Source organism: Amphiprion ocellaris, chromosome 1 (assembly GCF_022539595.1).
Source record: "Amphiprion ocellaris isolate individual 3 ecotype Okinawa chromosome 1, ASM2253959v1, whole genome shotgun sequence".
Lineage (NCBI taxonomy): Eukaryota > Metazoa > Chordata > Actinopteri > Pomacentridae > Amphiprion > Amphiprion ocellaris.
The window spans coordinates 14,160,161-14,174,020 of record NC_072766.1 but is presented as its reverse complement, the minus strand read 5'-3'; the positions used below and the strand labels follow the sequence as shown (position 1 = coordinate 14,174,020).

Genomic DNA, 13,860 nt, shown 5'->3' with positions numbered 1-13,860 from the left:
TCCAGTGGAATTGTCGCCTTTGATTCCGGAGCTCTGCAGCCACGGTGCTGCTGTTTCAGGATTTCTGTGATATTAGGGTTTTGTCTTTGGTACGGAGTAGAAAGAGATGGCACTCACAGGTGTGCGTGCCTGTGCAAACACACACACACTGGTACACATCCGTTGTATAGCGCCTGAGGCAAGATTGCTCTGACATCTCATCGCAGAAGTCAAACAAACCTGGAACTACCAGAGCAGGTTTATCCTGCTGTGCTCCTGGATACTATGTGTATGTGTGAAAGTGCCGGTTTATGTGTGTTCAGGAGTGAGATCATACCATCCATCTATTTGCACAGCTAATATCCAGCCCCTTGTGATCATGTGTATGAGCATTTACAGCCACTCTTGCATCCTTGCTCTCTTCAGCCTTCATAATCTACCTTTGCTTTGTTTTTTTTTTTAATACCCGCCTCTTCAGCTTGAAGATCAAACTTTGTTCTTTTATCATGACTTACCTCATGGGTACAGTGCATGAGTGCCATTAATAAATGGTACATGACTTAAAGTGTTGATTTTGTTAGCCACAGAGTTATGCGTCCTGCTGTTAGTTATAGGTGTCACTTTTAAGCCCGCTTTAGGTTGAAGCACATGATTATGTGGCTGTGGCTGTGGCTGTCGTGCCAATATTATATCCTGTTTTGCTAGGTTGGGTTCATCCACATCGCTGCTACTGTTATCAGCGTCTTTGAGTTATTGGAAAAGCGCTTTATAAATAAAAATTTATTATTATTATTATTATTATTATTATTTTAGGCACCTTCATTTTTTTTCATTTCCCTGTCCTTAGAAGTTTCTATCATGCTTTAACTTTTTACAAACCCTGCTGCCATCCCTGTCCTACCTGTCAGCACATCTCTTTCCAGCTAGCACTTCATTCAGCCATTCATGCTGATGTGTACTCATCAAGTCGACTCTAAATCTCTCCTCTATCAGTGGCTGAGCTACTTAGTCTAAGTCATTTTGGAAAGGTAGATGGTTGAACCTGCGCCCTCTGGTTGAAGTAGGCTTTCCCATGAAGTGATTGATATCTGTGCTGAGCAACTCTGATCAGAGTGTATAATATGGGCAATGACAGAGTCATCGATGGCTTGGTAAAAGGTGTTCTTCATGCAATATTGGAGGCCGGTCCACACAAACTGCAATCAATGTTTGTCACTTTTAGCTCTTCAGCTAACTAGTTTACTACAATCATACCTTGTTTACTATTCCTTCCTAAAATATAAGTGGAAGAAAGGGCAAAACAGCTACCAGTTCTTTGCTAATCAACACACAAACTGTGCTGAACTCCTGTAGCTGCTTCACAGTATAAGCACTACAGTGTCAGGTGAAGATGGTTCAACATGAAGCAGCAGTAAATGTTTGTTTTGTATCAACAAATATAGCCCAGATAGTACAGCAAAGAAAAGATAATCAGGAAAGAGGAATTGTGTTGTTTGTTAGAGGAAAGTAAGGACAGGAATGTAGGAGTGGAACAGAACACCAAACCACCGAGACTGTGTTACGCTGAAGCTACAGAAGTATCCCAAACTGAGCATAGGAAGACTTTTGGAAATTATGCTTTAGTCGCCTGCCTGACCACACATGTAGAGCCAACCAGTTTATTACAATGACATTTTATTGCTCATTTGAGGGCAGACACTGACCGGTTTGGCGGTGTTCCTAAGCAGGACCACAATATTGTGGTAAAATGTGCTTTACCGAGCCTCCAGAAAAGAGGCATCTGCTGCCTCAGTAAAGTAAAGCGTGGATAGTCAATAGGTGTACACAGTTTTGTGGTCCGTGCTGCACTGGACTTGATCAAGCCGGGTTGGTGACTGGATCAGATAGATGGGCCTGCAGCACTGCACCGGTAGTTTTAACAAGCTGATAGGCAAATCCCTTCCTGGTTAAAGATTAACCATTCGCTAGAGCTGCCACTGCATTATCTCTCTACTGGCCAGGGCATACAGGAGCCAAGAGGATTTACTTTGTGTGCGCGCGTGTGTGTGTGTGTGTGTGTGTGTGTGTATAATCTGCATTCCAACCAGCAAAAGGGTGGAACTGTATGTGTGTGTGTGTGTCACTGTGTTTGTTTGACTATGGGAGTTAGTGATCGGCTTTTCTCCCAGCTGGGTGTTAAAACTGTGTGTTTACTGTATGCCATTTAACAGTCAATCTGTTGTGTGTGTGTGTGTGTGTGTGTGTGTGTGTGTGTGTGTGTGTGTGTGTGTGTGTGTGTGTGTGTGTAAGCTTGCGTGTGTGTATGGGCGGGATCATGTTTGTATGTGGTTTGTTGTAATCTACATTCTGTTTTTTAGGGCTTTGTTTTGTTTTCCCTCAGGGCTTAATGGCATTCAAAGGGTTAATTGCATCAGGAAGCTTGGCATGTAACAGACTCCCTAAACCCTTGATTTGTCAGCAAAAATGTTAAACTTTTGCTGCCGTGCCAAAAGATATCCTTTATTCCTGTCTGTAATGAATTTAACATTATGGTCCTCAACCTTACATCGTGGATGCAGCTTGTGTCCTTTCCAAAATACACAACAACATCATTTAAGTCTAATTTTCTTTTGTGCCATTTGTTTTAAGGACAGTTCACAGGCAGAGGATTCCCCGATTAACTGTGAGACAATGCCATCTGCTGGATGTTTGAAGAATGTAAGGACAGAGGCTGCTTAAACGACTGAGCAAGTGTGTTGTAACTGAGTGATGTTAAGAGGTGGAGACAGCCTCACTTATCTGGAAATTCATAAGACATTACTCATCCTGGGTTGCTTAGATCATAGTACTCATCTTTACTTACTGTGAACTTACTGTGAACAAAGCGCTCTTGCTTGCATCGCTTGTGGTTTTGTTTTTTTTTTCCAGTTTAGACAGAAATGTGGAAGCAGAGAGTAGGGAAAGCTCTTTCTTGTTTGACCACATTCACCCACACAGCCGTATACGGTCATCGATTTCCACTTCATCCTGTCGTGAGTGTTTTGTAATCTTCAGCGCCTCGATGTATGTAAGTGTTTATCTATGCTGTTCTTGAAATAGTGGTTGATTGGAAAAATGCTGCTATTTATTCACCTTGTGTAAGTGACTTCAGCTGTTCTGTAGAGTCTCAATGACTTCTCTTAAAGCCCCACTTCTTGTTTTGTATTTCTGGGGTATTTGTGCTGTTACTGGACATGACACAGTAGAGAAATGACAGGTAATGGAAACTCAAATTAGGGAAATTGCGCACCACTACGTCAAAAGGATTACCCATGAGTCGTGCTTCTGCTTTTGAGCACCAGCAGAGGGAGACTTAACAAGCAAAATTTCTGGGAAATCCATATTAGCACCTGCAGCCCCCCTTTTCTGTTTACCCTGTCATGATACGACCTGACGCTGTGGTTGCTTCTTTGTCAATTACACACTATTCTCCAAAACCAGCTGTGTGATCTTAATGATGTTAAACAGGAAAGGGGTGGAAGAGGGAGACAAAGACAGTGGAGAGTGTGGTGGTCCAGTGATTCCCCAAGGGGGACAGGCCGATGAACCGAAAGGAGCTGTTTTTTTGTTGTTGTTTTTTTTTTAGAGGATGGCATTGGCACAATGCTGACCACCGTGTGTGTTTACTGTGAAGATTGTCTCCCTGTCATCACTCTCACTCACTTGCTGCTTCGCTCTTCTGAGAAAAGTAGCAAGTGACGGAAGGAGGAAGTGACTAAAAAAACAACTCATTCACGCCCCTGCAGTGACAGCAGGACAGACAGAGGGGAAGTCAAACCCACGCTTTTACCCTTTTCCTGAGCCCTCCACCCCCGACCACTATTACACATTAGTCTTCTCCACCCTGATAACAACTCCTCGTAGCTGTAGTATTTGTGCCTGTGTGTGTGTGTGTGTGTGTGTGTGTGTGTGTGTGTGTGTGTGTGTGTGTGTGTGTGTGTGTGTGTGTGTGTGTGTGTGTGTGTGTGTGTGTGTGTGTGTGTGTGTGTGCGTGCGTGTATGGGAAAGGTTAGGTTGTTTTTGGTTTGACTTCCTTGTTTGTGTGAAATGGTAATGGCTGATCTAGAAAGAATGGATTTCCTTGTTTTGTTTGGGATGTAGTCGCCTTACTTTCGCTTTAATTTGTCTTAATGAGAATTGTGAAACAGCAATTATGCTAATGAAGTACACCGAGCAGGATTTGTGGCAAACATTCTAACACAGAACATCTTTTTCTTCTCTCGTGCTGTGGGACTTGACACAGGCCAGGGCATGTCCTCTTTCTTTCTCTTCTTTCTATTTTTTTGCCTGAAGAAGTAAAGGACGCCTACCTGCCCCCACCTCCCTCACCCATGTATATACATACACACACATAAACGCTGCCTGACGCTCCCCAGCAATGGGGTCAGATGTGGTGACCGGCTGAGCGCCCTCCCCTGTTCCTCCTCCTCCTCCTCCCTCCCTACCCTCCCCCCTCCCCCAGTGTGCCTTGGCAGGGCATGCATGCCTGTGTCTGTTATCTACAAATGGCTGAGGAATTATAGGTTGAGAGGGGAGGAGGAGGAGGAGGAGGAGGAGTGAGGGAGAGTGGTGAGGAGGGAGGGAGGGAGGGAGGGAGGAAGGGATGGGGGGTATGAGGTCATGTGACATCGCAGCAGCTGCTAGCCTAAGAATTTCTGTTTTCTCACTTAGAGAGAGAGAGAGAGAGAGAGAGGGCTAGAGCAAGGAGGGGAGAGATAGGCAGTGTGTGTGGTGTGTTGCTTTGTTAGATAAGCTCTAAACGGTCTTTGTGAGCTGCACCGAGAGAGACAGGAAGGCAGGCAGGCAGGCAGGCAGGCAGGGAGGGGAGAGGGTGGACGGGCAAGAGGCGATAGAAAGAAGGAGAGCGAGAGAGAGAGAGAGAGAGGAAGAAAGAGGGGAGAAGGAAGATGGTGTGTGTCCTGTCGGTCGCTGCCGGTGTGTACTGGGCTGGGCTCAACGTGAAGATGCAGCCATGGGGGATCCAGGCGGCTCCACTCCTTTGTGCAGTAAGGCGCTTCGGCCACGCTTTTAATCTATGAGGGGGTTCATGAACCACTGCAAGACCTCCGGATGTGTGCCTCTGTGTGTATTTGTCAAGCTATGTGCTTGCCTGTTTTCTGTTTTTTTCTTTCACTGTCGCATGTTTCTGTTCATACTGTGTGGTTTTCTTTTTTTACATGTGGTCGATACAGTCTTGAAATACTGTGTGCTCTGTCTCTATAGTGTGTTGCAAAAAGTTGCTTGTGTATATCTTTCACTCCCATGTCTGACTTTTTTCTGACTTTCTCGAAAGACGGGAGGGAGGGAGGAGCAGTAGCTGCTCAGTTGTCTTGACAAAGTCACGGTATTGGACTGGGACCGGACGCCGTGTGTGTGTTTTCGCTTGTTTGCCAGTCTGTCAATGGCACTGTGTGCGTTCTTCAGTAGTCCTCATTGTTGATGCCATTATTAATTGTTTGCTGGGTTCATTCAAAGTGCACTGGGTAACTGGGAGGTTACAGGCAGGACAACTCGAGAGGTGTTGGAAATGCTATTCACTTTCTCATGCCTGACTTGCTGCTGTGTGTCCACTCAAACACACACACACACACACACATACACACACACACAGGGTGCTGTTCCTCCACACTCTTCCCAGGAGAGAACATGATCTTTTTATAGCCCTCTCAGCCTCTGGGGTAAACCCAGATATAACTCCTACTTATCTCAATTGTGCTGTTGATATACTATTCGCAAGCAACTTTAATTTCAGCGAGTATGTCTTTGTCTTAGATGTGGCTGTGTTAGCTGGAAGTTTACTTTGAGTGTTTATTTAAGGAGGATTCTGAACAATCTCCAGCGTGTGTGTGTGTGTGTGTGTGTGTGTGTGTGTGTGTGTGTGTGTGTGTGTGTGTGTGTGTGTGTGTGTGTGTGTGTGTGTGTGTGTGTGCGTGCTTTGGTGTAATGGTTAATACCTCACACAAACTACACCAGTCAGAACTTCCACTGTCCTCTGAGCTACCCTTAGTATGAGTGTGTTTTGCCTGAGCACATACAGCTATCAGACTGCGCTCTGGCATTTAGGGATTCCATTGAGCGAGGAGCTGTCAACATGGTGTCACTTTTCAACACACACATACACAGGGAGGAAATGGACAGCCGTCTCAGCCCTCCTCACCCTTTCTACCTTTTCAACCGCCGCTGAGCTCCCGTAAGTCTGAGCCAAGCTGCCTTAAAACTCACTGATTCTACTGGAGCCGTTCATCTCTTCATAATGTAGCTTTGATCTTTCTCCTTCTGCTGATCAAGCTAATGGTTTATATAATCTTCATATACTCTCGTGACTCAGGAGATTCCAGTTTTCATCCAAAACTTTTTCAAATTGACCAAAAAAATAAGAAATATCCTAGCTGGCATTTTTGAAACATCACAGTTTCTCCCCTCTAATGCTAGTTAAAATTCCCCGATTAGAGAAGAGCATTAGTCGTACCCACTTGGCAGCATTAATTGGATCAAGTACAAAATGAATGGGATGCATTTCCTCAAGTGATTGTTGTGTCAGAGAGCCAGTGAGGTGCTGGTTTGCTACATTTTAACAGGTAGCACATTGTATGTGTTTACACTGAATTTATCAACATACATGGCACTATGCCATATTGCCACTAAGAAATAATGTCACCCTGGGAATGTTGGAGCATGCTCAGTACAGTTGTTGCGTAAACTGTGTGACCATGGACCTCTGGCAGTCGACTGAAGCCCTTTGAGCAAAGGAAGGATGACCTGCTCTCCCAACCTTTCACCTCTGACCTTACAACCAAAGCTGCTCTACCCCTCACCACCAATCCCCATCCTCCCCAGCTGTCACAGATACCCAGCACCACACTCTGCCCTCTGTGTCCCAGGAAATAGCTATGTGCCTTATTCTGTTTGCATATATTTGCCTGCATTGGTCTTTGCGCATTTTTGCAGTATATGTTTGCCTTTGGGCAGGAGGTATTTTTAATGACTCAAGTTCTTTGCTCGTTCTTTCATGCTGATGCAGTTTAAATTAATCATACTTCTCCGTTCTCCTCCCTTTTTGTCTATGTGTAGGCATGAGCCATGAGCCAAAGTCACCATCGTTAGGAATGATCTCCACGGCGACCCGTACCACGGCGACAGTCAGCCCACTCACCCCGTCGCCTCTCAACGGCTCCATCGTAGCCAATGGAAGCCCTGCTGCCCAGTCAGCTCACTCTGGATTTGCTGCTGCGCTCCGTAAGCTGGCAAAACAGGCCGAAGAACCTCGAGGTAAAACCACCCAGCCTGTAAAACCTGGGTGTGACACTTGCCAAAAATTGCGAGTATGCACTTTTGAGTTGGTGGTGTAAGTCTAAACTAAGTTTATATCAGGAAGGAATGACGGAAACTTCTGGCCTTTTGGAATTATACTTTGTGGAGGTTGAGATCACTATTGCGCAAACATACGTTGCAAAATGTAGAGGAGAAAAGTTGTCAAGTTTGTGTCTTCTGGTTGGCGGTGCTTTGGTTATTAAAATAATTAAGGAAATAGATATTTTTTGTGAATTTAAATGTTTCCTTTTCTGCTTTTTACAGATAACAGTATTAAGATTTACTTTAACTGGTATTACCATGTTTTGAAAAGTCATAAAATTAAGTTACAGAGTATGGTTTGCAGTTTTGGCCAGGAGCAGTATGTATAGCTGTGCAGAACTGCTAATAGCAATGAAGTGATATCCTCACAGGATTGAATTAGTTGGTGTCCCTGGAGATACTGGTATGAAGAGGAGCCACTCTAGCTGACCCACTTAATGTGCTGTGTGTGAGTCCACGTACGCTTGGGTGTGCATGTCAGAGTGTGTATCTTGGCTCTTCAATTCCCCATCATACATACCTCCTTGTCAGTGGCTACACACATGAAACATCCAATAGAAATCTCCCGCAGCTCTATCCTGTGGTTGTATGAATATGGAAAAAAGCATTAGCTGGTTTAGTTACTTGGTAGTAAATTAATATTTTGACCTTCTGCATAGGGGTTGACAGATATATATTTTTTCAGGGTTGATACCATTTATTAGTGATCAAAGAGAAGGATAACTGATATTTAAAACCAAAATACAATCACAGGTAAAATGAAAATCAGTGTCTGAGTTGAAATAACACAAACTTCAACACAAAACTGTGTTGAAATGCTTTCTTTTATTTATGTTTATCATATATTTATTTAAAAAAATAACTTTTCAGTATTTATCCTGAATTGTTGATAGGCTGTGGGCAAGACATTGCTCAAGAAACACAGTGACAGCAGACACAGACAGTTGCATTAGACCAAAGTAGCACACTTACATCGAGTTCGTTTATCTGGAATCAGCAGAATAAAATAAAAATATTGATTATCGGCTGGGCTGATAATCGCTTGACTCCTACTTCTGAACTATCCCGTTAAAGCTGATTGTTCAAAGTTCCATGTAAATATGTTTGAGTATGTGCTCAGAGAGGGATATGTAAGTTTCAGGCTTCTTCTTTATTTCCGGTGTTGTTCAGTAAATGTGAAACAGGTCTCTAAAACACATAACATACAAATACTTTCCAAACTCAAATGTTTCCAAATTATGCATACATAAATATACAAATAAGCTGATGAAGCAAAATTTGCACAGGAGAACCTGAGTAAGAATATTGTCATTGTGGAGTTTTTGTACATTTGTGTGTGTGTGTGCCGTGTGCATATGTATGTGTGGCTCTGTGCCTTGGCTCCAGAGAGGCCCAGCTACCCCAGCTGTCCACCCTTGCTCTGGCTCTTAAATCAGATGGTCCCCTCCTTCCTGGCTGTCCATGGACACCTTGCTCCCCAGCCCACTGCAGTCTGGGACCCACAATCCTGCAGATGATTTATTATCCACATACAGAGAGCGCCCAGACCCAGCATCTCCTCACCTCCCTCTCGGTCCTTCTCCCCTTCATCTCTCTTCACTCCTTCTACCCTGCATGCCAGCTGAAGTGCTTTCCTCACTTTTGGCGTTGTCACACACAAACCTACTCCCAGAGTCCAGTCTTGCCTCTTCATTTTATTGTGGATTCACCCTTTTTATTGGATTTTTTTCTTCTTATCACTGTGGCATGTCCTCTTTTTTTGTCAGTTGCAGCTGGAGTGCAAGGATAGGGTTTTCATATTCATGTTTTCTTTAATACTGTTGCTTTTGTATGTTTCATTGTGTAGCAAGGTGAGAATAAGTGTGTTCACTTCTATTTGTAATTCACAATCTGCCAAAGCAGAAAGCTCCTGTCTGTGTCTTTGTCATACAAACAGACACCGGATCCTGTCTGATAAAGCTCTACCACCTTTTTATTAAAAGCACAAAAAAGCCCCTTTGTTATTTCTGAGGCCCTGCTGACTGTACTGCCTGGTTGGAGTAGGTAGTGATGTGTGGGTGAGTCAGCCGTCAGGCATAAGGGGCGACTGCTCGTGTTAAGAGTACCGGCTCCAGGGTGGGCAGCGAGACATGAGGCTCCCGGAGTTCAAGTCACTTCTCTGTCTGCAGAGCCTGTATTTATAGGCAACACACACCCAAACGCCCCCACACGTACAAACAGTTGTCTTTGCAACTGTGTAAGCCTCGTGATGTCTTTTGCATGCTGCAGCCTGCTGTCCTTTCATTACCTTTTGACTCAACCTTTCTTTCTCTTCCTCCCTCACCCTCTGGTTGATGCTTTGAGGTGAGTAGTGCAGTATATATGAGGTGTCATGACTCAGTGTCCTAAGGCCTTGAGGAATTAGTTAGGTTTGAGTACTAGTATCACTGCCACCGGCTGCTGAACTGATTTAAGACCCTGAGCACGGCTGCTGTTTATATACACACCCACACACATTCGCACACACAGACACATACATCGTCACTTGTCTGTGGCGAGTATAATGAATAGCTCTGTGTACTGAGTGCTGCGCTGAAGAGGGGAGGTGATGGATAATGAGTATCGGAGCAGCATAAAGGACACACTCATCCATTGTACACTTGCATGAAAACACACTATAGCACTCACATATACAAGAAAACACACACAGATCACACACTGCCACAAAAAGGCAGACCTGCTGATATCTGATTAATTAGGCAGTTCTGAGTTTAATCCTCTCAGTTGTTTCTTCTCACTCACTCTTAGACATAAACACCACAAGAGTTTCATGACTGTGTTTGCGGCCACTGTAGCACACTGCCTGGAGAGAGAATGAAGAGAGGGAGAATAAAGGTATACAAGATAGATGGAATGAACTGGCTGGAAAAAAGAGGAATAGGAAGTAATTAGTAGATTTGTGAAAACCTGGGGTGTTGGTCAGATTGTGTGTATGTGTGTGGCCGGAGGCTTCCCTTGTTTCTGGGAGCCCAGAGCATGCTGGGACAGCGGGGCACTGTGTCTCTGACCTCTCCATCTGGAGCCTGCCTGGAGCTCACACAGCTTCGCTGTGCTCAGTGTGTGTGTGTGTGTGTGTGTGTGTGTGTGTGTGTGTGTGTGTGTGTGTGTGTGTTTCTCAAAGGCAAAACCCTTCAGGCCATGACTGTCCCTGAAACACTCACAAACAAGCTCATTTGCTTTCCCATTTCCTCACAGTCTCCATATACAGCAACCTTACACCTCTCACGACTCTGCTCAGTGGTGCAGCAGTTTTAAGCATGATGTACAGTTTGTATAGTCAGCACAAGGCACAGAGGATTGCTCCTCTTATTTCCATCCGCCATCTTGTACCGTCTTCCTTTCTCTCACTGGCACAGCAACACACACTGTGTGCGTCTCCCCTCCCCCAACTCAGTGATGCAGATTACAGGCTTTGTGTTGTGTTGTCAGTGCATGGCCAAGACTGTAGTAGCAGGTGTGTGCAGTGTTTGTGTGCATCAGTGTGTTTGAGTGTTAGAGTGCACGTGTTGAGGCTTGTGCTGGTGGGGTGGCATATGGATGCAGGGTTGGCTGGGCACTGCTATGCACACCAGGTGTGAAATGGACTGTTTAATTAAGTGCTGATGTTGTTGTAATGCATGCTGGGAGGGAGGAGAGTGGTGGAGGAGGTGTGGGGTGGGGCGGGAGTGTTGGTGGGGTGGAAGAGAGCAGCCTCTGCCTGGCAGGGATGGATATACTTGGCTGTTTTGACAGAGGTGATGGTGGTGGAGGTAGCAGAAGAGGAGTGAAGGGGCCATTTGGCAACAGTAAAAAATGTTGTGTAGTTTTGTCTTCCTATCCAGGCTCCAGAGATCCAGTGAGATTCTCTGCTGTAGCTGCTGGACTCCCCCAATAAATGAAATGGCCTCCTGAAGAGCCGTGGCAACTTTTTTTTTCTGGCTTTTTCACCGGGTCAGTGGCTGAAGTACAAGGTGGCATCTACGCAGGGACACTTGGCCACGGCCTCTGACCACAGCTTAGTTTGTTTGTTTATTGCATTTGTATCTTTTGTGTGTGTCTGTGCGCATGTGTGGCTCAGCTTGAGCGGTCAAGTGTGGAGGCAGTCTGGGAGAGTGGGACTGGTAATAGAGAAGGCGATAGAGAAAGGAGCTTCACATTAATCACACACAGCTTGGGACTAAGACAGCATTCTCTCTCTCTTTCTCTTTTCCTTCTGTCTCTTCCTCTTCTGCCCCTCTCTCTCTATCTCTCTGCAGCCTCCTCCCGACCCAGTCATCACACAGCACACACCCCAGCACACCATGCAAGTGACAATCAGTACTGCTAATGAAGTGCAGGTTGAGAGCTGATGAGCCTATTTTCGACTCGGGGGATGAGGGTTTGTGCTCCGTGCTGCCTCCTCTCGCTCCCTACAGGGCCAGCATGTGTGGCCATCTTCTCTCTGTAGAGATGGAAGGGGAGGGGCATATGGCAGAAATGACACCAGGTTGGTGCCAGTCACATGTCTCATACATATGATTATTCTCCTGTCACAGGGCACTATGCTATGGGGGGGGATAGATGCATTTGGTATGGAAATTCGACAAGAGGGGGTGGTTTAAAACAGTACAGAGAAGAAACCTTTGAGGGGAGCTGGAGGCTTGATGAAAGAGGCTTATGGACACACATGACTTTCTGTGGTTTTAGGCAGGAAGATAAAGGGAAACATACATAAATGAGCACACGCAAACATGCAACCGCTCTTAGTGCTGTAAATGTGTTTATGAAAATTGTGCGTTGAGTCTGACAGATCTGCGTCTGGTTGGCAGGCGACGCATTTGACGAGCAGAAGGAAAACGAAGGAGGGTGTATGGAGAGGTGGTGGGTGAGTGGTGGCTGCGTGGGGTGTTGTAAGAGAGGAGGACGCACTGATAGAGGAATAATAGCTGTTTGTGGTTTTTTTTTCCTTGTGTGTGTGATGTGTATACGCATCAAGAAGGGATGCTGTGAAGTGTACACAGATTCTGCATGAAGAGAATGAAGCCGCTGGTAGACAGCCCTTGTCTCTTTCATTTCCTTCTTCCCCTCACCTGCTTCTCTTCCCGCTCTCTTAATTATTTAGTCTGCCCTGCCTCTTCTCTGATCTGCTCTGCCTCTACATGGAAAAGGAGGAGGAAGAGGAGGAGATGGGTAGAGAGAGAGGGAGAGAGGGGGATGAGAGAGAAATAGACAGAGTGGAGGTCTGTTGCTTAGCAGTTCAGAATCACTGTGATCAGCCCTCCTCTACTTTCTCCCTCCCTCCAGCTTCATTTGTTCCCCCCATCCTTGCGCATGCATGTTGTGAGCGTGTGTGATGAGTGAATAGGCTGTGACACTAGAGCTGTATTAAGTGTAGCTCCATTCCCCAGACTGAGTGGGCTGCTATTGATTGGCCTAGTCTTGCAGGGGAGAGTAATGGCTCTCCGAGGTGAGGGGGGTAGGATTAGGCCACTAATTGCCATTGTGCAGACAAGATATGACTGCCCCCCCCCCAACAACCCCTCCACCCTTCCTTCTCCCCGGCTCCCACTCACCCATCTGCACCCCTTATCTCTCTGCTTTCCTTTCCGCTCCATCTCTCGCCTCACCTCACACCTCTTTTGCACTCTTACTCGCTGTATTTTTTTCTCTCCCTATCACCCCCCATCTCCTATCATTTGTCATTTTCATGTCTCACCTCACATGTATCATCACAATCTTTTCCTCACCACCCCCAGCCCTCCTCCCCACCCGTCCTACCACCACTCACACATAGATTTTTCAGATTTTCTCTAGATGTCACCTTGCTGCCAATATGGATTCTTTCCATTATTTAGCAGCATTAGTCAGAATTAAGTGTTTAAAATCAGTCAATATCCCAAACGCACCTATCATAAGCCCATGTTGTCTGTTAGGCTACGTTGCCACGGAAACCGAAGCAGGGAAGAAATGGCGGTTGAATAGAGATCTGTGCGGTTTTTTGTTCTGACGGTGATAATTGGAGAGGAAGTAGACCTGAAACTGGCCTGAGGTTTCAGCCACCTTTTTTTTTTTTTTTCAGTTGTTGTTTTTGTACATGGCTGCATGTCAGCACGTTGATGCACAAAAGCGCTCTACCTGCACGCTCACACATGAGCACGCATCTCTTGCTGTCCTTTTTGCAGTACCAAAGTGTGTGTCCCATTGAGAGGTTTGTGACCCAGTTTGACTGTGTAATGCTGCACTCGCTATGAGCAGAGGAGACGTGCAGCACACTGTACTGTCAGGAGAAGAGGCAGTGGCTGGGAGGAAACATAGGCAACACACAGGTTAACACACAGGAGAGTAGTGAAAAGGGGAAAATAAAGAGAAGAAGGGAAGAGACAGGGGAACAGAAGGTGTAGCCCTTATGGGGGGAAGGGGGCGAAAATGATAAGGTTGGCAAGATGAAATTGCAGTGATAGAAAGATGTGGATGTGAGCATATCATTTGAGAGCATTGGAACTGGAGAGAGAG

The 13,860-nt window shown here is 45.6% G+C and overlaps 1 protein-coding gene across 8 annotated transcripts in view; it reads left to right on the top strand.

Annotated features, from left to right (window-relative positions):
* gse1b (Gse1 coiled-coil protein b) overlaps nucleotides 1-13,860 on the top strand; it is a 169,590-nt gene that overhangs the window by 137,321 nt on the left and 18,409 nt on the right. For 5 of the 8 annotated variants that reach the window (XM_023275882.3, XM_055009788.1, XM_035950773.2 and 2 more), the window contains one exon: nucleotides 7,069-7,266. In XM_023275882.3, the coding sequence (XP_023131650.3) occupies nucleotides 7,069-7,266 (198 nt within the window). Of the gene's footprint in view, nucleotides 1-4,724; nucleotides 5,080-7,068; nucleotides 7,267-11,624; nucleotides 11,855-13,860 lie in introns of those variants that run through there. The other 3 variants (XM_035950774.2, XM_055009813.1, XM_035950780.2) reach the window with 3 other exon arrangements.